The following is a 24603-nucleotide window of genomic DNA, read 5'->3' on the forward strand; positions in this document are numbered from 1 at the left end:
AGGTGAGTGGAGATTGCTGAAGGAAGAGGAATGCGTATAGCAGGGGCAGGAACGGCAGAGACTCAAGGACTCCTGGGCAAGTCTGACTATGCAGGAAATCAAGAGCCCCAGGAGAGGCAGTGAGGCCTCAGCTCTAAGATGGAAGAGTCTGGAAAGAAGGTTCAAATGCAGGTGGACAAGAGCCAGGGCTGAGAAACAGACAGACAGACAGAGAGGGAGATTTAAATGACAGAAGAGTAGAGGCAGGAAATAAAGCAGGAGAAGATGGCCCAGAAGGGAGCAGGGATGACAACCACCCAGCTCCCAGGGCTGCTGGCAGACTGATGGGGCGGTGTGCGTGGCTGTGATCCACAGAATACCGTCTTCCTGGAGTATCTGAGGCAAGCAGTGAGGAAGGGCTCAGCACAGGGCTCCCCTGGGATAGGACAGGAATTACAGGGCAGGGAGGAGCGGTCCCCCGGAGCTATGAACCATGCTCCTGCCTTCTGGCTTTTTACATCTTAGTTCATCTCAAAAATATATTGTTTCATAAAGATTAAAAACAGATGGGTTAGCAGTTCATTCAATATTCACACAACATACCTTGAAGCTGACAATAGCCAGCTCAGATCAATTGAGCAATTTGTCTCTCAGATATATTGGATAGAAAAAGTTGTCTCTAGATATTTGTACGTAAACATATTAAAATCAAAAGTCAAAATGTTGTCACAGTTGACAGGAAAGTGTTGTGAAATGCTCAGTGAAGAGAATGAAAGCATAGACTTCCCAGTTCCTCATGTCACGTAATTCAGCCAAACATGAATCCAACACATGACCGTGAACTCTGAGGAAAAAGTCCTCCAGGAGCACTTGAGGCTTGGGCACAGACACCAAGGGGGTGACTTGAAAAAGAAGTTGGGGTCACTATGGCTAATCTGGGTGTTTTGGAGAAAGTAGCAGAGCCTGGCTGAACTATTCAGAAAGCAGGCAGCAAAGCTGGGGTGGGACACTTACCAGCAAGGTCCAAATGCTCCCTAACTGGTTGATGGATGGCAACTCTAATACTCAGACCTTGTATTTCCCTCTCTGTGGCATGATGGCTAAAACAAGAATCATGTTGGCAATAGTCTGGACCTCCAGAGTAATGCTGGTGTACTTGACCAAGAAACAGCAGGTGGTGCACACCTTTAATGCCAGCACTCAGGAGGCAGAGGCAGCTGAATCTCTGTGAAATTGAGACCAGCCTGATCTATATATCAATTTCCAGACCAGGCATGGCTACATAGTACCCTGTCTCAAACAAACAAACAAACAAACAAACAAAAAGCAAAAAAGAAAATAAAACAAAGAAGTATCAGGTCATCACCATATACCTAGAAGCTGAACTTCTAGGCATAGCAGCAGCCACTTTCTCTATGACTTTTTATAAACCAGAGGATAAAGCCACATTTCCAGGAAAATTCTGAATTTTTTCTAACAAAGATTTGACGCACAGCAACAGAATTTTCAATTGAAGACTTTGACCCACAGCAACAGAATGTTCAATTGAAGACTGAACTGAAGGCCTTGGCTCATGGGGCAACTTGTTCAATGCATCTGCCAATTCTGTTGGCCTTTGGGGGAACGGGCAAGCACAGTATCTGCTCTCAGCAGCTTATTGTCTTGTTGACAAAGTGGATTTGCTGTGCCAGCCTGTGACAAACACTGTTCTTGTAGCTCCAAGAGGGCCTGGGGTATGACCTGAAGAGGGTAGTTTTTCAGGCAGAGAATTAACACGGAGAGGCTTCAAGTAGCTCAGTCCTCAGGAGCACAGGCAAAGGGTGATAAAGGGCAACAAGATTGGAATGCCAGCCAAGGGCAAGCTCCTGCAGGCCATAGTGGCATACCTCTTAACACCAACACAAAGGAGACAGAAGCAGGCAGATCTCCGTGAGTTTGATGTCAGCCTGGTCTACATAGTAAGTTCCAGACCAGGGCTACACATGAGATCTTGTCTTTAAAAAAAAATATATCAAACTCCAGGAAAGACATTGATACCACACGAAGGAGATGAACTTATCTTGTATGGGCAGGAAAGCCCTGAGGTAATTATAAATGGGCGAGCCAGAAAGCTGACACCAGGAGAATGTAACTCAGCAAGTACATTGCTTGCCTAACATGTATGAGCCCTGGGTCCACCCCAGGGATGGTGGCACTCACCTATGATCCCAGGAATAAGGAGGTAAAAGCAGAAGGATCACACATTTAAGGTCATTGTTGGCTACGTAGGGAGTTTGAGGATAGCCTGGAATATATGAGACTCCCAGGGGAGGGAAAGAAGGAGGGGAAGGAAGGTAAATATGAAAGAAAGCTAGCTGACTCCAACATGAAGGTTGGGGGGTCTTGATGAGGAATAGGGAGGCTCCTCAGGGTAAATCTGAAAAATGGGGAGACCCATCAGGAGGTCATGGGCTCATGCAGGGGCTGATGGACACAAGCCCAGGTCTGCCATCACCAGAGAGAAGATGAAAGCAGTCTCCAATGCCGAGTAGTTGCAGAAACTACAATCAGTAGGGTAGAAGGAACAGGATTGAGTGACTCCATAGATATGAGAAACTGAAGATTAGGAACACCTTAAGTTTGTGGTGCTCGTGAAGGGGTAGCCATTCTCTGAGATGGTAAGACAGAAAGGGACATATATAGGAGAAAGATAGTGGGTTCAGACATGGGCACGTTGGGGTGGAAGTAGCTGCAAGTCATCACCATGGAAATGTCCAGAGACAGCCTCCTTGAGAGATTGAAAAGGCAATCAAGATCCTGGCATGGTGGCACACGCCTTTAATCTCAGCACTTGGGAGGCAGAGGCAGGAGAATCTCTGTGAGTTCAAGGCCAACCTGGCCTATATAGAAAGTTCCAGGACAGCCATGGCTACACAGAGAAACCCTGTCTCAAAAAAACCAAAAAAGAAAATGCAGTTAAGGGCTTAGGAGGCATGGATGTTCCAGCCCTGAGAAAGATGAGTGGTGTGAGAAGAGGACTCGGTGAGAATCTAAAGACCAACTTTGGGCACTGGAGAAATAGGATGAATGGAGCAGCAGAGAGGCAGGACAAGATCAGAAAGGCAGACCCGTGCCTCTCCCACAGAGGACAAGGCTCGGGGAACAAGCAGAGTCCCCAGGCTCAGGAATCACACCATCACCTTGGACAGAGGAAGAAAAGCACCTGCTGGTCTTGACAAGAACTAGATTCTGCTGGGTGAGGTTGATTCTGGTTCTGCAGCGCAGCAGAAGGGTCAGCCGGGTCAGAAGCAAGTGGGAGCACAGAGCCAGGGCGGTGGGTGGGAACTCTTGAGAAGCTTGTTGGAGAGACTATGAAGGGTAGAAAATGGTGGGGGTGTCCTGGGATGAGCATTTCCCAAGATGAGCCTCATCGTTGTCCAGCCAAAGAGGGTTAGACTGAAGTGGTTTTCTTCTGAAGACTCAGATGTGCCTCTTTCTAAACATTTCCCACTACGTCTGGTGTGATCCTTTCATTCCAACCATTGTTTTCAGAAAAATTCCCCGGACCCCAATACCAATACAACTAAGATTTACTGAATGCCTGCTAAGTGCTGTGCTGAGTACTATACATGGATTGTTTTACTTAGTCCTCAGGCCAATCATCAGGAAACTATTGACAAAGAGAGAAACTGGGGCTTGGGAGCTGTGATTTGGTCACATGGTTAATGGAAATGTGGACATGTGGAATGCCATCCACCTCCTTAGAGACAGGATGTCTCACTGGCCTGGCAATCACCAGTTACACCAAGCTGGCTGCCCAGTGGGCCTATCTCCACCACCCCAGTGTTGGCATTACAAACATGAGCCACCATGCCTGGCTTTCAGGTCCTCATGCTTCCGTGACAAGCATCTTCAGTACACTGAGCCCTCTCCCCATGCCCACTTTGCCCATTTTATAGACAAAGAAACCCAAACAACCCAGACCACACAGCTAGCAAATGGAATACCTAGACCCAAACCCAAGGCGGCCTGATACAATAACTTCCCAAGCTCTCATGCTTCCCTCCATGGCCATAGGCAACTGCTCCTAGCCCTTGGACCTCAGGAACTTTGGACAACCCACTATGAGGAATGAATAATAGGAGAAATGTTGTAGGAGGGTAAGATGTCGCACTTGCAGGAATGAAAGAAGAGGGACAGGGGCCAAGGTCACGAGGACCATAGCTGGGACTCAATGCTGCCAACACCCTCTCTAAACCACTCTCTCTTGTTCTATTTGGCTTCCTACGCTGGGTAGGAAAGATGCTCACAGCATCTAGGATGCATCTAAACAAGAAGTAACATTCTTCCTCCGGTCATTAACACATACATACCAGAGAAGGAGTCTGATTGGTACTATGCCCATCACTGTGGCTGGAAGATGGGGGGCATCTATGGTTGGTGCCACCTGAGTCACATGTCTGTCTACCTGATGGCCGCAGAGCAAGGATGGATGAAAGGAACTGGTACTTTAACTGACAGCCCACTGCAAATGTGTGACAACAGAAAGACATTCCCCAAAGGAAGAGGATGTCAGAAGTGAAATGATGGAAATCAGGGAAGAGAGGTAAGAGTCACTAGCTGTCACCGTCCACTACACTGGTCCATGTGAGAGACAGGGAGGACACGCACAGACATCATCACCACGTGGAGTTCGCAGCCTCCAAGAGAAATACATTTTCAGGCGTGAAGACATTAATAAGAGCTGATCGCATCTACCATCTCTGAGCACCTACAGGGGACAGGCACTGTCCTGGAAAGTGGGTACAGCTACCATCCCATTTTTTCCTGAGTCCAAGAGACAGTAAAAAAAAAAAAAAAATCTCCCCCACCCCTCTGCTCCATGATAGCCAATTCAGAAAAATATAAAAATGCTTATGGGTCCCTTATCCCCACTCACAGAGGTTAAAGGACTTGCTCAAAGTCACACAGCTAGCACACAAATAAACATCCTGGGGAGTATTTGGTTAAGAGCAAAACAATGCTTCCTGTAGACTAAAGGATTGGGGAAGACTACCTGGGAAAGGAGGAGGTAGTGGGTGGAGCAAAGCTGAGCCTGGAGGATGGGACATCTGGCCATGTGTGTGAGGAAGTGAGGGCGGTAATTCCCCCAAACTCAGGGAAGCAAGTCTGAACACTCCTACATCTGTCTGCTCCCTCCATTCTATGGCAGATCTTTCAAGATTCCTGATTAGAATCACCTTCTCTGAGTCTGCTCTTCCCCAGTTGACCCCAGCCAGCCCAACCATTCTTCACAGGATTTGTTCACTGGCACCCGCATCTTCTGTCTTGGCTGCCCTCCTGTATGGTCCAGCTATGGACAGGTCCTAAGCATAGTTTGAGCCACGCAGAAGACAAAAGAAATGTCACCTCCCCCTTCTAAGCACTGAATTTCCTAATGAGCCCCAAGCCAGTTAGTATTACTCTGAAGCCTCATGGGCTCCCAACACCCCCAATTCAAGCACATCACCCCCACTGCGGCCCATAGCAGACAGTCCCAAGCCTAAAATGAGACACTCATGTCACTGCTGCAGGCTTAGTCCATACGTGGTGCTGGCTGCCTCCCAGCACCATAGCTTCTGCAGAAGCAGGGCTGGGACTGTGTGACTTCTACACAATGTACCTAATGCCACAGAGCTATGGACTCTAGGTAAAATGGTACCTGTGCTACCGTGTGCATTTTATGACAAATTTAAGCCAAGTCATTGGTGGGATCTCTGGAGCCACCCCCTCGAGGGACTCTGTCCCCAGCCTAGACAGCTAAGTACCATCAAAAGGCAGCAGAGGAGGAAATTCCTGGTGGTTCTGGAAAATCCTGAGAATTTAACCTCTGAGAGGATTCAGAGGCCAAGTTATACTATTGATATCTACACCACCATCACTGTCCTAAATTCTGGACCCCTTAGGCCCCCTTAAAATTCCATCCAGCTCCAAGTCCTCAGCCCTCCCTGCCTCTGTAGTTCAGGAGCTGGACTTCCTGTCTACCGGGCTTTTGAAATGTCTTCCTCACCAGCCACTCAGTCTTGAATCCTAACACTGTGGCTTCTGTGTTCCCTACTCATCCACCTACACACAGAGCAAATTGTCCCTGCCAGTCACCAATTGCCTCCTAAGTGTGAAGGTCAACGAAGAATTTCCTTCCCTTCTCTCAAGAGCAGCCTTTGACACAGTGCCGGTTGAGCCTCTGGACACCTCCCTGGGCTCTGTCCCTACCTCCCTGACGGTTACTTCCCTATCTTACTCTTGGACTCTTCCAAGCTGCCAACCTGGTCCTGATGCTGCCAATGTTACTTCCGCACAGCTAACCTGCTTAATATCTCATTTCCTCTGAGGATAAGCCAAAATAACCATCCTAAGCCCGCCACTGCCAAGCCCCAGCACTTCTGCGAACAGAGACCTATTTTCCTTTTCTGCGTAGCCTTCTCGTCACCCCAGACCACTCAGATACACACAACCATTTACTCAGCCTCGCCTGTAAGCTAGAAACACAGGACTCCCTCCACCCCTTTTCAAAGTTCAGGGTCTAAGGAAATCACCGCATGATTTCACCAAGCAATGCTCCTTCGCCCCACATCTCTGTGGCTACTCTGGCTGGCCTCTCACAGCTCAGGCAGCAAGAACCTCCTAATTGGGCAGCTGGCTGTGCCCTCCTCAAATCCACCATTGACTGAGTGTGGAGGGATCTCCTAGGAGAGCAAACAGGAGTCCCCCCACTCCCCACCCCCTGGCCCAGCACAGGCTCCCTCTGCCATAGGGTAAATTCCAAGCTTCTAACCACGGCCTCTTGTCTCCTGATGAGTCTTCCCAATGGTATCAACAGGGCAACTTTGACTGAAACTTACCCGCCCCTATTTCTGCTCCTGAGCCCTTCTTCCCAGCCACTTTCCCTCTTGGGATGCTGAGCCCTCCTCCCCCCGGGTCACAGTCACCCAGACTCCTACTTCCCTGTTAAGATTCAGCTCAAGGATTGCTTTCCTAGGAAGAACCTTCAGGGGTGGGGGACAGGTGGCTGGCCTGTGCTTCCTCCTTGGCACCCCATTCCTGCCACATTACCAAAGCTTCTAGAACTTGCCTGTCCTCTGCATGCACCACCCTTCAGTCTGCTCAAGAAATGTCCTCGTGGGTTACATTTCCTCCTCAACAGAGCTAGCAGGGGACGAGGCCCACTGAAGGCCCTGTAAGAAAGAAAGAAAGAAAGAAGGGAGGGAGGGAGGGAGGGAGGGAGGGAGGAAGGAAGGAAGGAAGGAAGGAAGGAAGGAAGGAAGGAAGGAAGGAAGGAAGGAAGGAAGGAAGGAAGGAAATAAAAAACTGATGAGAATTTGGATGAAGAGCAAGGGGAACCGAAACACCCCAGTACTCACCACCCCCTCCCTCAGCTAGAGCGTGCCACACAATAGGTGTTCAGTAAAGGCTGGTTGGCTTCTATTCACTGAACTGACATAAGATTTGGGGCAGTTTGAAGTATGATGGCGGAGGAGGTAAAGAGCCAGAAGGGGAAGCCCAGGGCGCACCGCAGTGGGGGAAAAAGGGCCAAGGGATTGTGTGAAAGGGAGGTGAGGGAACTTGAGAGTCAAGTGCGGGCCTCTGTGCGCTCTGGGCAGCGGGCGGCGGCCTGGCTAGCCCTCCTCCAGCCCCGCCAGCGCTCGGTCCCTCCGGCTCCCTGGGGTGGCGAGACCCCCCGGCTCGCGCGCTCCGCTCCGGGTGCTGGGAGGCGTGTGTGTCGCTTTAAAAGCTCCCTCCCGGCGCGCGGGGCCGGCCCCTTCTCTGCCAGCGCCGAGGCGAGCGGAGCCGCGCGAGCCCGGCGGCCTTTGAGGGAGCCAGCGCCCGCCAGGGCGGCCAGTCCGGCGGGGCGCGGCGGCGCTCGGGGACAGCCGGCCAGGCCCGCGGAGCCGGGCGGGCGGTGCAGGGCAGGGCGAGGGGCGAAGGAGCCGGGGAGAGAGGCCCGAGCCCGCCCCGGTGCCTCCTCTGCCCCATTGGCAGCCGCCCGGCGCCCGGGGCCGCGAGGCGCGGAGCCGTGAGCGAGCGCGCAGGAGGCGGTGGAGCCTAGCGGAGGCTGCGCGCCCCGTGTGCCCGGCCGGGCCCGCCGCGCCTCCTCCATCGGCTCCCTGGCGCCTCGCTCGCCCCCTCTGCTCTCCTTTGCTTCTTCTGCTTAGCCCCGCCGCGCCAAGGCCCCCAGACCTCGTGCGCTCATCTACGCTGTGCTGGACACCGGGTCCCCCAGGCCACCGCTGCCGCCCCTCCCCCGGGACTCGAAGGAATCCGGACTTTGCCCACGGTGGAGCGAGCCGACTGCCGGGCTAAGGCTGAGCGGATTCTGCGGTCGCTCCGGACGCCGCCCGGACCGGAGCGCGGACATTCTGGGTCCCGGCTGAGTGCACCCCGGACGCCTGGCAGTGCCAGCTCGGGAAGGGCAAGGCAAGCCAGGGGCAGGACAGACCCCAGAGGGGCCCAGACACGCCGAACTGGACTGGACAGAGAGAATCGCGAACCCTGCGGAGCCCGGGGAATGCCGGGCGTGGGCTGAGGGGATCCCGGCGCCCTCCCCAGCCTTCCGACTTTGGTTCAGTCGCCCGGACCGGACCGGCGTCGCTTCGGCCCGGGTCACCTGTGGCCTCGGGGCCCCTGAGCCCTCCGGACCCTCGCGACCCGGAGCCTGGCGGGCGTGGTGGGAGATTTTTCCTGCCCCCTTCCCCGGTGCGCGGAGGCCCCGCCCCCTCCCACCGCCCAGATGTCTCCGGTCACCGCTCGGAGGACCTTCCTGAGGCCAAGAGCCGAAGGGTCCAGAGAGAGAAGCCCGCCCTAGGGGAGCCTTGGGGTCCCCCCAACCTCGTCTTGGGGCTCGGCCCCCGACGCTGCTTGGAGGAAAAGCCGGTGCCCCCACCCTCTGTGAGTAGGGGAGTCCAGCTTCGGAGGGAAGGCGGGGCTGGGGGAGGAAGGGTCCGCTGGGAAGGAGGGCTCCCTGTGGGTATTGGAAGAAGGATGGAGGACTGGAGAGGCCCTGTGCTGAACCAATCTGGCCAAGCTTGGTTGGTGGCGGGGGGGGGGGGGGGGCGCGGGAGTGCGGGGGGGCGCACAGCTAGAGTGCCCCAGAGGAGGCTGAGGACTTATGCCTCTAAACCAGGGGCTCCTCCACTCTCCCTATAGAAGAAGGGTGTGCTGAAAACCATCTGCCTCCACCACCCCTCCCCACAAACAAAAATAAATAAATAAATCTCCAGTGAGGAAGGAGGGTGCAGGCCGGGAGAAGAGGGAGGCAGCAGCAGCAGCAGGCTGGTGCAGCAGCCTGGGAGGGCTGACGCCAGGCTCGCTCTTTCTGCAGGGGGCTGCCCTCCTCCAATCCAGGTCCCTCTCCAGCGCTGTTCACATCTGGAGGCCCCTCCACATCTGGAAGACCCTGACCACCGTCCCTATGCAGGTTCGGCTGCTTCTAGAGACCTCTGCCTTTGTAACTGCCTAGGAGTTGCGAGGGGATTGCTGCCTTCCCCCATCCCAAGGGCATCTCTTACCCGAGTCCTTGCAGAATCATCCCCCTGCCTCCACACCCAGATTCAGGCAAAGATCAGCTCTGTACACCACAGGCACTTCAAGTGCTGGAAGCTGTTCTTGGGCCCTAAGGCCCCTCCCCTTGCCCTCCTGTGTCCTCACCTTGACCCCCCCAACGCCCCCCCCCGTCAGACTCTGTCTCCCTCTGGGTGCTCCATCCCCCACCCAGAGGCAGAGTAGGTCGAGTGGCAGGCTGCAGGGGCTGGGTGAGGGCCGCCCAAGGCCAGGGTAGGCTGGGGGGCCGTTAAAATGTGGAGCTCTGCCCGGCCGAGGGGGGCTCCGTGGAGGCAGGCAAAGCGTGTGCCCCGCTGGGGCGAGTATGGGCAGGCTTGCGGCCACGTGGTGAAGGATGAACATTCGGGGTGCCCCGGACCTCGGGCAGCCCAGTGACGACCCCAACAGTGGTGGAGAGAGAGAACGGATTCGACAGCGCATGAAGATGGTCATCGGGCAACTTGAAGGCATCCTGAGGGAACTCAAAGAAGTGGCTAAGGAGCTGAGGGAGGTGAGTGAGAGGCCAGCAGGGGCCACACAAAACCCTAGCCCTGCCTGGCTGGGCTCAGCATCAAAACATCTATGTGTGTTTGAGTGTGCAAGGCTATGAGCACATGGCCCGCTCCGCAGAGGATCACCCTTCTCATTCTCTCTCCTCGGGTCTGTTTTACTAAAAAAAAAATCACTATCCCCAGAGCTGCTGGGGCCTTGGTGTGGTGGTGATTGCTTAAGCAGGTGCCAGTGGGCCCAGCTCTATAGTTAACCCTCAGGGTGCCCAGTGAGGATTAAATCTGCCCCACTCCATTCTGAATGGGACACATTCTTCTGAAACCCAAGCTGTCCCTTGACCCCCACTGTTTACCCACCAGACTCTGAGCAAGGACTCTAGAAAAGTGTGGGTGGTCTCTTACTTAACCAGTCCCCACTGCTTGAGGCCCAGCTCAAAAAAGTATCACTTCCAAACCTTTCATTTCCAAAAGGGGAGAGGGGTTTAAACCGGTTGTGGCCTCCCTGTCGGAGTAAAAATGTGGCTGGGAGCTCCTGGTGGGGATCGGAGGTCCTTCTGTACGTTGAAGAAGAGATGGGTCTTTTTAAGGATATGTGCCCCCCCCCCCCCCCCCCCCCGCCTCACAGGGCATGCTTCTGGAGGGTTTTTGCAAAGACCAAAAAGTCACCGAGAAACCCTCTCTGGCTTTCTAATCGGAGCCCAGTTTAATTACAGCTTCCCACATTGCTGGAGTAATGAGGTACACATGTCTTCCACCCTGCCCCCTGGGCTGTGTTCAAGTCCAAAATGCATGACCAGCGTTCTGAGCCGCTGGCCTGAATTTGCCCGCTGGGTCCCATTTCACCAGCCAGGTGGGCTTTAGGCAACTTCCAACTCCTTGTAACCAGGGCCCCTGCAGAGAGAGAGGGAGAATGGATCATTCTGAGTTAGGAACCCAAGCTCCCCTCCCAGCTGTGTAGTGGGGGGAGGGGCCTGTAGGAGAGACTGGGGAGATGGGCAGGCTGTGAACAATGTGGCTTTCCAGCCTGGCCTGAATTAAGGCAGGGAGAGGGGTTGTTTGAAGGGAGCTGTGAATTGGAGGGTGACAGAGATCTCAGGCCTGTTAGAGTAGTGTGGGTGGGGATCCAAGGTCTGCTACATGAAAGCTGCCAGGAGATCCTGTCCTCAGAGGTGGGGATGAGAGGCACTTCCGGCAGGCAGAGCTGGTGGAGCTTCTGCCCATACGCTGGGCTGCTATGGTCTGGACTCCATAATACAGTTTGGAAGCCAAAGGCCACAGGTCCCTGAACAACCCTTCCTCTGGCCTCATGAGTCCAAAGGATTAGGTATCCTCTCCTCCTCTGTCTTAATTCTGGATGCTCTATGGTTTTATTAGGGCCACAAGAACTGTCTAAAGTCTCAGCCTCAGGCAGGGACATGGGCCCCCAACCAGAGCTGCTATTGTCTATAATCCTGGGAGTCAGCTTTGGTACAACTCCCAGTGGGGCAGACCCCTGCCTCTTCTCCCTCAGCATAATCATCCAGAACTTGAAGAGATCTCACAGGTAGTCCAGGCAGACACTATCCACTTACTATGGAAGAGACTGGGGTCCGAAGAGAAATAGGGGCTTGCCCAAGGCTCCATAACTCACCCATGACAGAATTGAGCCTAGAATTCAAGATTCCCAATGCCTATTTGAAGCTTCAGCAGGTGGGCTATTGTGTAACCTTAGCGTTTTGACAGTAGCTTCCAAGAGATGCTTGATGCTTGTGATGTGGTGCCCAAGTGCCAGGTTGGTTTGTGGAGCTTTTAAATGCCCCCAATCTTCCCTTTTATACTCACTGATTCCCATGTCCCTCGCCCCAGAGCTCCAGTTGATAGTCTGCACACACCAGAGGTCTGAACCAGGATTGAGTGACGAGTCCCCTCCCCCACATCTGTAGGCCATGTGTCTCCACCCAAGACTTTGGCAGGTTGCTATGGAAACCAGAGTCTACCCCGTATGCCACTGTCTGCCCGCTGCCAATGGTACCCAGCTGGGTGGGGGGTTGAGCCTCAGAGCTCCCTAGTCCCCCATAAAGGGGATGTGTACGCAGGGTAATGGGCGGAGAGGAAGGGAGACCCAAGCAGAAGAATTGTCATAGCCAACTTTCTGTGGGCTGAGGTTGGTTGGGGACAGGAGTTCCTGTGGATCTCGGGTCCCGGTTTTAAACTTTGGATGTCGCTCTAGGTCCCTCGGGAGAACGTAAAGCTGGTCTGCGTGGCTCCATTCAGGCCCTTTGTGGTGTTTCTCTATCAGGGCTATGTGTAGGCCCATGGTAAAGTGAACAAGCCCCTATTCCCTCATCACACGTGACTCCCTGGGCAGCACTTGCTCATTGCCACCAGCTCAGACCAAATACTTGAGTGTGGAGACAAGAGTTAGACATGGAGTTGGCAGGGGCACTGCATGGGAGCCTTGTGGAAGGAGCTAGGCAGCAAAGAGCCGGCTCCGCCATTCTCTGGCCTCCCTTCACCATCCTCCTGTCTCTACCTCCTCTTCCTGACTGACACCTCTGACCCCAGAAGACACCCCCAAACACACACACACACACACACACACACACACACACACACACACACACACACACTCCTGAGCACAAAGCCCGCTCCCTGAGCCTCCATTTGCTCCTCTCTGAATGGGGCTACTGATGACTTGTCCCTCCCAGGGATGCTGTAAGGTTGTTGGAGGCTTTGCCTGAAGGGGGAGGGCCGATACTAGATCACACTTCCAGAGGATTTGGAGTTCCCTCTCCCCATCCTCCCAACCCTCACTACAGCTCCCTGGGTTGGTGTAGGGGACTAAGTAAGGTGAAGAATGCAAAAGCACTTTGAAAGCTGAAACTGAACTGCCCAGAAATGTGACATGACAGCCAGACATTAATTAGCCCTTTCTCCCAGGTTCCCCAATACGCCAGGATGCCAGGCCAAACCCAGCAGGCTCCCTAAGCTCCCCAGATTCCATGGATCTCAGTTAGAGACATAGACCATTCCAACGGACAAGGAGCACATGCCAGGCAGCCAGAGATTTCTAGTTCTTAGTTCAGCTGCCCCCTGAACTGTGTGAATCTAGGAAAGTGACTTTGCTTCTCTGTGCTTCTGTTGGCCCAGTCTGTAAGAGGAAGATACCAACTCCTCCTGTGCTCCCTTCTATACACAAAGCCAGCTCCATATCCTTTTTGTTCTGTTTTTCCTTTGCAGTGGTAGGTATCAAACCGAGGTCCTAATACATGTGAGGCAAATGTTCTCTGTAGAGCCAGGGCTCGGCCACCCACGAGGTATTGTTACTGAATGAGTCTAGCACTTGCCTGCACAGCCTTGAGTCGCATAAGGTTTTTAGCCAAAAGCAGGGAGATCAGGGCCAGGTCCTGGCTGTCTGGTAGGGGCCTCTAATAGGTCACTTGCAGAAGGTGGTCCCATCCCCTACCCAGTGAGGAAAGGACAGTGACAGGGATGGAGGTACAAAGGGGCGCCTATAACGTGCATGGAAATGAGGGACAAGGTCAGCAGACGTCTAGGGGAAGAGCATTGCAGGCGGTGGGAGCTGTGACACCTGGGTCTTGAGGAGGGAGTGTGCCCGATCATCAGGAAGCCAGTGGAAAGTGGAGCGGAGAGGGGCAGGGGTCTGGGCCTGGGGCAAGGGAGGGTATCCTGTGGAGCCTGTGAATCAGAGTGTGGAACTCAAGTTTGCTGTCGGTGGAAGGCCACACGCCGCTTTTAATATATCTTGGTTATGTTTCTGGGTGAGACTCTGCCTTCCTGTTCCCTCTGCTGCCCACAGACTCAAAGCTCCCACAGGCAGGGTGAAGGGGTCCTCATCCCTGGCCCATCAGATTTTGAGCTCACCTTGAACATGTACTTGTTTCTTCCTGGTCCGTGGGGGTTCAAAAGTGATCCTTTATTGACCACCTGTACCCCCACATCATCAGTGAGTCTTGAGTAGGACCTGACTTCAGGGTACTGTCATCTCTGTGTCCCCAAAACCTCAGGAGAACAGGGTAGGTACAGCCTCTCCTCGACCTGAGGTGGCGGTGGAGGTGGCGGTCCCACCACCTGGTTGGCATAGGAAGTAGGCTCTGTGGCAGCCTGTTTCCCGCTGTCCATCAGCCAGGTGCCATGTGTCAAAGTGGCAGGAAAAGCCACAGACTTTGCTAGTAAGAGATAAATAAATGTGGCCTAAAAGAGCTGGAGCAGGGAAAACTGGGGACCACAGGGCTGTGCCAAAGTGGGTCAGCTCAATACCCGCAGCTCAGTACAACTTGGGTGGATTTTTTTTTCCTTATTGTTTTTTTTTTTTTCATGCCTCCTTTTCCTCCCTTTTTCCTTTGCCTTCTCCTCCTCTGGACAGATTCACAGAGGCTCCCTGGCCAATTAGGCCAAATTGCAGGATGAGAGCCATGAATCATGGTCAGCTCACCCCCCATCTCCCCAATGCCACAGCCCCCCAGGAAGATAATAAACAATGTAATCACAGAATTAAAAAATAATCAGTGGTCATAAATAATGCAGAATCCCCACTTATGTAACCAGCTGCCCAGGGAGCTGGGGAAGAGTGGGGACTCTGGGTCTGGGACTCTTGGTCCCTCAGCACTGGCTGCTGGGGCCTCAGTGGATGTGCACCCACACAAGCACGCACGCACGCGCACACACACACACACACACACACACACACACACACACACACATATGCACACACACAAGCATGCATGCATACATGCACATGCACATAAGCATGCACCCATGCATTCATCTGAAAGGGAGTTCAGCCAGGTGTACTGGTGGTCCAGGTCTGTAACAAAGAGGCCTCCCAGCCTTCTTTCCCATGGACTACAGCTGTGTTTATAGAATGGGCCAGTGTCTGTGGCAAGCCAGGGGCACAGTGGTGGGTGGAACAGAGCCAACCTTGCCCTCTCTTGGGCCTACTGTCTAGTAGGCAGGCAGACATCAGCCACATCACAACATACATGCGTAAAAGTATAGCTGTGACCACCATCGCCCTCCGCTGGGGACCAGCAGGCTTCTTCCAGGAAGTGAGGATGGATGGATGGTGGGAGGGAGGGCATGCCAGGTGAGCCCCAGTGGCAGCTGGGGCTCCAGCTCTGTCAAATGTGCAGAGAGATGAGGGGGAGGCCACTTGCTGGAGGGGAAAGGGGGTGGTGTTGGGAAGGCTCAGAAGTTTGGGGAACAGGGAAGGGCTGGAGGCAGAGGGGTGGTGTGGTCCTGATGCTGATCAGGAAATCTAATGCAGAGCCATGGATCAGCGCTGGCAGGAAGTTACTGTTGGTGGGCGAGGCTGAGATCAAGACACAGGCTGGGGACACCCTTGAGAGAGGGGCTCAGTCCTGTCTCAGCGCTGCCCTCCCTCCCAAGCACTCACTCTTGGCCTCTCCGGAACAGATGAGTATAGTTTGTAAGACGCCAGACCCAGGAGTCAGACTCCACTTTCTGGCTTTAACTCAGCTCTTTCCAGGTGCTGGGCCTCAGTTTCCCTGTCAGCAAGGGCAATAGCACAGGTAGATTCAGCAGTCTCTCTCTAGACCCCCAGTCTAGAGATTTTTCTGGTTCTTTCTCCCCCTCTTTCCTTCTGTGTATATAATTATTTCTCTGCACTCCAAGACAATCCCAAATTACATGTAGGCAAAATGATTATTAAATCTCGGAGAGAAATCACAGATTTCAAGACAGCCTGAGCAGAGAGGCAGGTAGCTCAGGCCTACTCCATACTTGCTCTCCACATTGACCTGGGAAACAAGACACCAGGGAAGGATTAGTGGGTTTGTGAGCTAATCATGGCCCTACACAGAAGCTGGGCACCGCGGGCATATGGCTTCCCTTTCTCACCCTCACTTCTGGCATTTATCAGATCTGCCTGTGAGCTCACAGCCATAGGCCTCATGGAGCTCTTCTAGTTGTGTTCTGAATGGACACACCCACACTTCAGGCAACATGGGCAGTACCGGCACATGGGGCCATGGAAGGCACACCTACCATATCCTGGCATTTTGAACAGGCATTGAAACCTGCTCATCAGGGTGGCATTTCTTAGATGAAGCCTGACTCCCATCTGCTCTTGGGCCTGGGTTCGTGCTCATGCTCACTGGTGCAAGGTGGATGTTGCTGTTTTACATTGTTCTGCATGCTTTCCCGGGGGCATTAGGTTAAGTCCTCACATTGGCTCTCAAGCAGAGAGAATTCTGTTAGAATTCTCTGATGAAGAAACAGAGGCTAAAAGCAGAGTGATTTGATTAAGGTTGCGCAGCTCGTAAGTACTGAAGTCAGGGTTGGCTTCAGAGTCTAGGTACTGACAGGTTTGCCTGTCCTGACACTAGAGTTTAAAATATGGTGATATCTCATCCATCTTCATCTCCCTGAGCAAGGAGAGGAGTGTCAGAGTTAGAGACCACAACTTAGAAGTGGATTAACACCTGCCTTCAGTTCTCCTGCCAAGAGGGGGCAGACGTGAGACCTGAAGACCACATCCCTCTCTCCCTCCCTCCATACCCCGTGCAAAACCAAAAGAGGATGCTAATGAAGAAGAGAAGGGAGCCAATGAGAAGGCCTCTAGAACAGGTGGCCAGCCAGGGCTTTCTCAGTGAAAGGAGCACGTCTGGGCTCCCAGGCTTCTAGGCTCCTGTTGGGCCTACCTGGGATATCCCTGCTCTCTATCCCTCAGGCCTGGGGCCTGATGGTGCTCATTCCTGCCGAGCTTCAAGAAGCCGGACTTCTCTGCTCAGCCTGGCCTCAGCTGAGTCTGTGGGATCTCAGCCAAGCCTTTCAACTCCAGCTTCCTCCTCCTGGCACCCCCAGCCTCGGGCTGCAGCAGCTGGTGACAGCTCTCACTGATCAGGGAGTCCCCTCTGAGCCTGTGACTGCCTGGATGGCAGAGCCACTCCCGAGGCTGCCCCAGCACCCAGGCGGCCACCAGGCCAGTGCCTTTCAAAACAAGAGGCAGCCACTGGGAGCATTGTGATCTCATGGGTGGAGAGTGGAAAACCTGGCGCGTAGTAGGTGAGCCAAGGTATGAAATGATGTCACTTGGATCCCAGGGTCCCTCTGAGCCCTCCCACCGACCTCACTGGTCCCTACAAAGCTCTGCTGACTTTGGCTGGACACTTGATGGCAAATGATTTTGAGTTCCAGCAAGTGTATGTGACTTGCCCAAAGTCTGTCTCCCCCCACCCCACCCCACCCCACCCCATGTCCTAACCCCTCCAATTTGCTGCAGGCCTCTCAGCAGAGAAGTTCTTCTATCCCTGGCATCCGCCACCTAAACACCTTCTCGTACTGACTCTTAAAGACACAGATTCCTAGAATCTCCCTTAGAGGTAAGCTCGTTCACCCACTTCGACTGAGAAACAGACCTTAAGAGGAATAGGGACAGTCAGGTCACTTGCAGCTAGAGCCCACCTCCCACTGACCCAGATGTTGCAGGCAGTGTCCTTCTGCTTTACCTGGGGGCAGTTGCCACCTGCCCCTCACCATGCATGGAACAGCGTCGTCCCATGGTAGCAGTTCCCAGTAATGAGGACTGGGTTAGGGCTTGCTTAGTTAACTTCCTAACCGACCACCCTGAGCCCAGGCAGATAATGCCAGCCAGATGCTGGGAGCTAGATACAGTTCCTGAGGTCTTTGTCCCCGAGTCTCTGTGACTCAGACACTTGTTCCCTCCACTGGTTTTTTATTGCTTTATGTTTGAGTCTTGGCCTGACTCTGCTCTCTTCATCCTCCTCATGCTCTGTCCTGTCCCTAGGCCTTTGCCTAATCTGCGCGCCCCCACCCCCCTCAATGCATTCTACCCTGATGTATGTGCTGGCAGCCGCACAGGCAAGTGTGTATCTGCCTGCAGGGCTGCCTGCTCAGAGGCCAAGGGCTTCCCTCTGGGTTGTTGGGAGATGGGCAGGCAGAACAGGGTACAGTGACCTCCACAGATGAGCTGCCCCATGAGCGACTTTAACAATCATCCCTGGGCCGGGATGGATGGTCTCTTTATTGCTTCCCGAAGAATGCTGGCTTTATTCCTTTTCCCAACAAGCTGAGATTGATCTCCACTCATCAGTGGGCAGGGAAGGTAAGGAGGGAGGAGGTTCTGGATCGTGAGGGTTAGAAGAGGAGGGTGACTCAGCCAGTGCCACACACTTGTTGTTCCAGTCCCCCGGGGTTGGAAAGAGATCCCTGAGTGAGTCACTAGCTGGTGGGTCCAGGATGCTTTAGTAAGACTGGGCAGAGTCGTCTTTGTGACGACTCCGTCATTTCTCTCCACTGACTTCAAGTCCAGCTACCACGTTCTAGGGTCAGCCGGCGGGAGGTCTCCAGGGCTAGCTGGAGTCCCTCAACCCCTCCTATCTGACCCCCACCCCCACCCCCGTCTCCCTCAGTACAAGCTTGAGGCCTGTCCACTACACTGTCCCCATTCCAGATAGCAGCTGTACTCGAGAGAAAAGGATGTGCGAATGGACGGGGGCCTGGTGGAAAGCAGTACCCCTCCCTCCCGTGGACAGCACAAGCTGCCCATCCTTGTCCAACTTGGCCTTGTGTATGCTTGAGACTGAGTCTCTCACTGGCCTGGAACTTGCCAAGCAGGCTTGGCTGGCTGGCCAGCAAGCCCCAGGGAGGCTCCTGTTTCCACTTCCCCGGGGCTAGGATTATAAGCATGCACCACCATGCCCAGCTTTTGTTGTTGTTTTTTCAAAAGATGGGTTCTAGGAATCAAACCCAAATCCTCATGCTTGTAAGGCAAAGCTCTTTACCAACTGAGCTGCCTTCTTGGCCCCAGTGTGGGCTCTTCGCAGCCAAACCCGTGACTTCAGTTCAGCCACCATCTTCCAGAGTCACCTGCCAGGAGGTGCCCAAGGGCAGGGCAGAGGCACACACACAGACCTAGCCCCTCTCATCTCCTCTCCCTTCCCTGGCCAGGTGGTGAGTCAGATCGACAAGCTAACCTCTGACTTTGACTTTGAACTGGAGCCGGACGACTGGACCACGGCCACTGTGAGCAGCACCTCCAGCAGTGACAAGGCGGGGGTGGGCGGCCCCTTTGACCTGGGCCACCTGGACTTCATGACAGCCGATATCCTCTCAGACAGCTGGGAGTTCTGTTCCTTCCTGGACGTCTCTACCCCGTCAGACTCTGTGGATGGCCCCGAGGCACCACGGCCAGGCGCAGGCCCTGACTACCAGCTCATGAATGGTGGTCTGCCCATCCCCAATGGGCCACGAGTGGAGACGCCAGACTCCTCCAGCGAAGAGGCCTTCGGCGCTGGCCCTGCAAAGGGTCAGGTGCCCCAGCGGACCCCAGGGACGAGGGAGAGGGTACGGTTCAGTGACAAAGTGCTCTACCATGCTCTGTGCTGTGATGATGAAGAGGGGGATGGTGAGGAGGAGGAGGTAGAGGAGGAGGCAGGCCTGGCCCCAGAGCTGGCCCATGTGGAGCCACACACAGGCCCCCTCAAGCCCTCCCCAGCCCCCCACAAGACCAGGCGCTCTCCGTTGACCACCCGACGCTTGGGCCCCACGTTGGCTCCAGAACAGACCCGGAGGGTCACAAGGAACAGCAGCACCCAGACAGTGTCAGACAAGGGCACACAGACAGTGCTACCTTATACGGCCACCAAACAGAAAGCCAAGGGCAAGAACTAGGGGCTGGGGAGGGGGGAATGCATAGAGCTATAAATATATATATATATATTTAAACAAACACAGTCATAATAAAATTCATAAATACTAAGGATCCGGGCCCACAGGCCCCAAAGCCTTCAAGAAAGCTCATCCTAAAACAATCAGAGGCCCAGGATTCCCCCTCCCTTCCATATGGCAGGGTTCCTGAAGGGAGCTGAACCCTACCATTCCCACTACAAGTCCCCAGCACCATAGAGTCTGTGAGTGCTGGCCTGGGCCATGTCCTAGAGGGAACTCGGCAGCTGGAGGCAAGCTAAAGGAAGCTCACCTGGAAGACTAGGAACTTAGAACACAGGGTTGGCGCCACTGTGGCTAGACACAGAAGCCCCTCTGTCCTCCTGGGCGGAGCTACGTGGACAGACAGCCCCACCTCACGCTCGCCCCCACCCCCCACCCTGCATCTTAGGGTTGCCCCAAACACTGAGAAGGGCACCCTGCCCTCAGGCACACTGCACTACCAGGAGCCTGGTAGCCGCGGAGCAAATCCAAAAATCCAATCCACTCCCGATTCTTTCAGCTCCCATTCTTAGCTCTGGAGTTCAGAATTCTCAGATCTTGGCCCTGAGCAGATCCCAGGTGTGTGGATAGTTGATAGCAGCCATCAGAGTGCTGGGAACCAAGACCCAGATGTGCTGGACCATCCGCACTAGGCAGGCAGAGGGGAGGAGGAAATCCACTGCCTTCCCCTGGCTCCGACTTCTTCATGCCCAACCGCTTAGCTCACCTTAATAAGTCCTGAACGGCAGCAACAGCTTCATCTGCAGTGTGACCTCCCAACAACTGCATTCAAATGTCTTGAGGGTGATAATGTAAGGCACTGGTCACATTTATTGAGCAGGCCACTGTGCTGAATGGCACCATATGACATTATCTTCTTGCCCCATTTTTCAGATGAGAAGACTGAGGTTCAGAGAGGTGAAGTAAGTGGCCCAAGGTCACCAAGCTTCTGCTTTCCTGTCCCCAAGAACAAGTACTTTACAGGCTATGCCTGGCCCTGTCATATAGCAGCCATATCACCTTGGGCAAATCCATTTGCCTCTTTGAACCTTTCGACTCCAGCTGTAAAATGGGTCTGATAGTCTGGACCACCTCAGCTGCAGTCACAGGGATTCAGCAAGTGGAGAGTGTACACACTCGAGATCAATTGGAGGCACTGAATGCCTACTGTGGTCAGTGTGGGTCACCCCACATCTCTAGTGACTTCCAGCCTAGAGGGGCTGAGTAGAAGCCTTTCACACCCGGTCAAAAGCCATCCTGAGTCAGAAGGATCACATGGCTTTGCCCCTCCAAACAGCTTGAGGCCATAAGATGGCCACAGTGTGACTCATTACTCTGCCTGGAGCAGACAGGTAAGGTCGGTGAACCAGTGAGAACATCAGTCCTGAGGCCTTCCTGGGGTACATTTCTATTCATGCAGAACCATAACCCACCAGGAGGGGCCTTAGGATCTGCTGGTACCTGCTGCCCCTGCTTGGGGAGGTGCTGTGTAACCCGAGTAGGGACTAGCAGGCTAGTCTAGGGCGGATACAAGGACATGACTGGAAATCTGGCAAACCTTCGGTATCACGGGATGAGACCTGTCCCAACTGTAGTGAGGTCAGAGCCCTACAAAGCCGGTGTGGTGCAGCCACCAGAGTAGAAGTCCAGTGATGGCCAGCTGGGGACCAGTGGGCCAGCAAGGCCCTGCCCTCCCTGAACAGTTCCCATTCTCTCTCTGAGGCTGGTTTTTCCCCATCAGTGGTGAGATTGTTTTTCTCATCTTTTCAACCATTATGGCAATGAAACCTACAGAGCGGTTCTCATTTCACAGGGGAAGAAATTCAAGCCCAGGGCCAGGGTCTCTGAGAGTCCCTATGAGGGATTTTTTTTTCTTCCTTCCTAAATCCCTCCTTTGAGCCAGGTTCATATGACTACCGTTAGGTCACAGATAACCTCAACCACTTGTGCCCAGGTGGGGCGTAGAGTGTGTGTCCTGGTTTTGAAGTAGATAGAAGTCCATCATGGTGAAGGCACAGAAAGCCCTTGGCCTATTCACCAGATCCAGACATCACTGACAGTGGGATAGGATCGCCAGGACTTCTCACGACTTGACACAGACCGTGTCCACCCAGGGAGAAAAGGCGTTCTGCCCATCAAAGCAGGTGCTCCTGCCCTTAGAGCACACAAAGCCATCCTGGGTTCCTCCTCCACCAGGTCAGCCATGCCTCCTGCTCCTCCCTGCCTCCAGGCCTCTGCTGGTGTCTGGCTTTTCTCAGGGGGAGTGCATCTGCTTCTGGGAAGTCAGACTCAGCTGCCACCTGCTGGGTGCACTTTCTTGTGCTGTAGGTGCTCTGGAGGAGGCAGGAGGGATCCAAGGTGGCCCTTGTAACAGAGAGGAAGCTAAGCAAAATAAATAGCTCCATTTAATGGGCACATACTATGCACTGGAATTGTGTAAGCATGTGCCTTATCTCATTCATTCCTCACATAAATTACAAGACATTTCATTTTAACTTGTGCCTATTTTCCATCTGGGGAAACTGAGGTTCTGAGAAATCAAGTCACTTACTAAAGGACATACAATATGAGTTAGGGAACCAGTTTTCGACCCTAAACTCAGCTTTTTAGCACTCAAATATGTGCTGGTGTAAGGATAGACAATTAGGTGGCCCAAGAACCAGGTGAGCCTTGGAGGGTAAAAAATGTGTGGGAAGAAGGAAGCTGGTGGACCTTCTGTATGGAGAGAACTTGGCTACTCTCAACCTGTGTGTCAGAGGCCCTGACTTAGTCTGAAACTGAATGGATTATAGATTTGTTAAATATTTGTCAAATGTATTAATGATCCCCCCCCTTGAGACAGGGACATCCACTGTGCATTCATTCAGTCAGCCAACATTGAAGACCTCCAGTACGCCAGATCTCACTTTGCTTGCATGTGCATGCATGCACAGACATACACATGCATACACTCCCACATGCACATAATCTCTCTCTCCTCTGGGAGAGTCTCTCCTGTGGGATACTATCTGGAAGCTGGACAGGAATGAAGAATATGAAGTTTCAGCCGTGACAAGTCAGAGGTGTTATGTCAGAAGCCAGGGGGCGCCACTTTGGTGAGGAAGCCACTTAAACATGTCCTCAGGGCTGGAGGCTCCTCAGGCTGACCACTTTGGTAGGATAGGCACACTACAGTGTCCTTGGGTGCCTGAGAATAAGGAAGATCCTTATCTCTGTTTTCCAGATGTGGGAACAAGGGGCCAACTATGTAGTAGACAAGAGGTGGTTTGATGCAACCAGAGGCAAAAAACTGGGCACACCATTCAAAGACAAGGACAGAGCCAGGCCATGTTAACAGGGGAAGGGGGTTGGGGTGGGAATCCAAGACGCAGCAAGCCCAGCCCTCCACACCCCCTCTTGAGTCCCCATTCTCTGTCCCTCCTCCACCTATCACCCATTTCTCCTTCTAAAACCGAGACTTGTGTAAGAAACCCGTCATTTATTGACAACCTGGTGCACGCCATGCCTTTTAACCAACACTAAATAACAGATTCAGCTGGGCCCTGTTCAGAACAGGTCGTTCAATACTTATTTATTGAGCAAATGGATTAACCACAACCGTCATTTTACAGGTCAGGCAGGGAAACAAGTGAACAAAGGCGGACTTTTTAGAGTTACAAAGCAGGATCTTGGTGTTACTAGAGTTTGTGAAACCTATGAGAACAAGTGTTTATGGCTCTTCCCTTGGAATGGGATCTCCCGGGGTACCCAGAAAGGGGGATGAGGGTCATTTGGGGCTGCTGGAACTTTAAAACAAAGATGGCTGGAGTGACCATATGCTAGGCAACAGAGTGAGGTCTTATTAAGGCAGAGAGTAGATGTTGGAGCAAAAATAAGGCAAAATGGAAAATCTGAGGGGCACTCTCTGTTAGGAACTTCAGACCCTGTGGCCCTCACCAGTCCACTCCATCCTCTTGGCAAGGGCTGAGGCAGAGAGGGAGAGCATCTGCCTAGTCTGAGATGAGAGCCTGTCTTTAAGACAAGTCAGTAAGTATCCAGTGGCCTATCATGATCGGGATTCATTCAATGCATAAATGAAAATAAGACAAGTCGGTAATGTGCCATCCAGCAGACTATCATGACAGGGATTCATTCAATGCATAAATGAAAATGTTACAGTTAGCACCTTGGTAATGTGGGTATACTAAAGCCCTTGAGAACCACTGTGTCCTACCGTCTGACCCCCACAGGCCAGCTAGACAGGATGCGGAGGGTGTGTCCTGATACACATGAGCCAGCTGGCATTTTCATGGGACCTGACTGCCCACCAGCCTGCCCTGCTCACCAGCCACCATTATACTGGTCCCTAGCAACCAACTGAGGTGCTTGGGGGGTGGGGTGGGGTGGGGCGGGGCGGCGGTCTTGGTTGACCTCAGGCCAACATGGCTTAAGGCCTGGGCCCCATGCTGATCGGATCTGACTCCCTGCCAGGAAGACTTAAGCTCACACACCTGCCTGAGGCCCTGCTGTCTCTCCCTCCTGTTTCTGCTGGCTGGGACAAGCAAGGGTCAGGAGCTCTGTGAAACAGGTTCACCACGTGACAGGGACTCACTCTGGGGCCTCTCTGCTGCCATCTCAGAAGTGCGACACAATCCCAAGCCCAAGGTGGCTGCTTCACCCATCTTCTCCCCAGAAGACGGCAGAGTGGGACCCACTGCAGGGTACAAACACCCATGGAGGAGGTTTGGAAAGAGGTCTGGGGCCCTGATGCCTTTTGGTTCTTTTTATTTCATTTCTTAAAAAAAGTTTTTATTAGCATATGTTAATTATACACAATAGTGGGTTTCATTATGACACTTTATACATATATAATGTATTTTGATTAATATAT

General features: G+C 53.3%; 1 protein-coding gene across 2 annotated transcripts; it reads left to right on the forward strand.

Annotated features, from left to right (window-relative positions):
* Nucleotides 1-7900: 7900 nt before the first annotated feature.
* On the forward strand, nt 7901-24071 carry Insyn1 (inhibitory synaptic factor 1). Of its 2 annotated transcripts, none has more exons than XM_006971498.4 (3): nt 7901-8883; nt 9317-10045; nt 18975-24061. In XM_006971498.4, exons 2-3 carry the CDS (start codon nt 9890-9892, stop codon nt 19695-19697), a joined length of 879 nt encoding a protein of 292 aa, XP_006971560.1. In that variant the 5' UTR covers nt 7901-8883; nt 9317-9889; the 3' UTR covers nt 19698-24061. The 2 variants fall into 2 exon arrangements, with proteins under 2 accessions (XP_006971560.1, XP_042136965.1); XM_042281031.2 differs by lacking the exon at nt 7901-8883 and adding an exon at nt 17287-17386 and having other exon boundaries at nt 9934-10045; nt 18975-24071.
* The last annotated feature ends 532 nt before the right edge of the window (nt 24072-24603 follow it).

Source organism: Peromyscus maniculatus, chromosome 7 (genome assembly GCF_049852395.1).
Source record: "Peromyscus maniculatus bairdii isolate BWxNUB_F1_BW_parent chromosome 7, HU_Pman_BW_mat_3.1, whole genome shotgun sequence".
Lineage (NCBI taxonomy): Eukaryota > Metazoa > Chordata > Mammalia > Rodentia > Cricetidae > Peromyscus > Peromyscus maniculatus.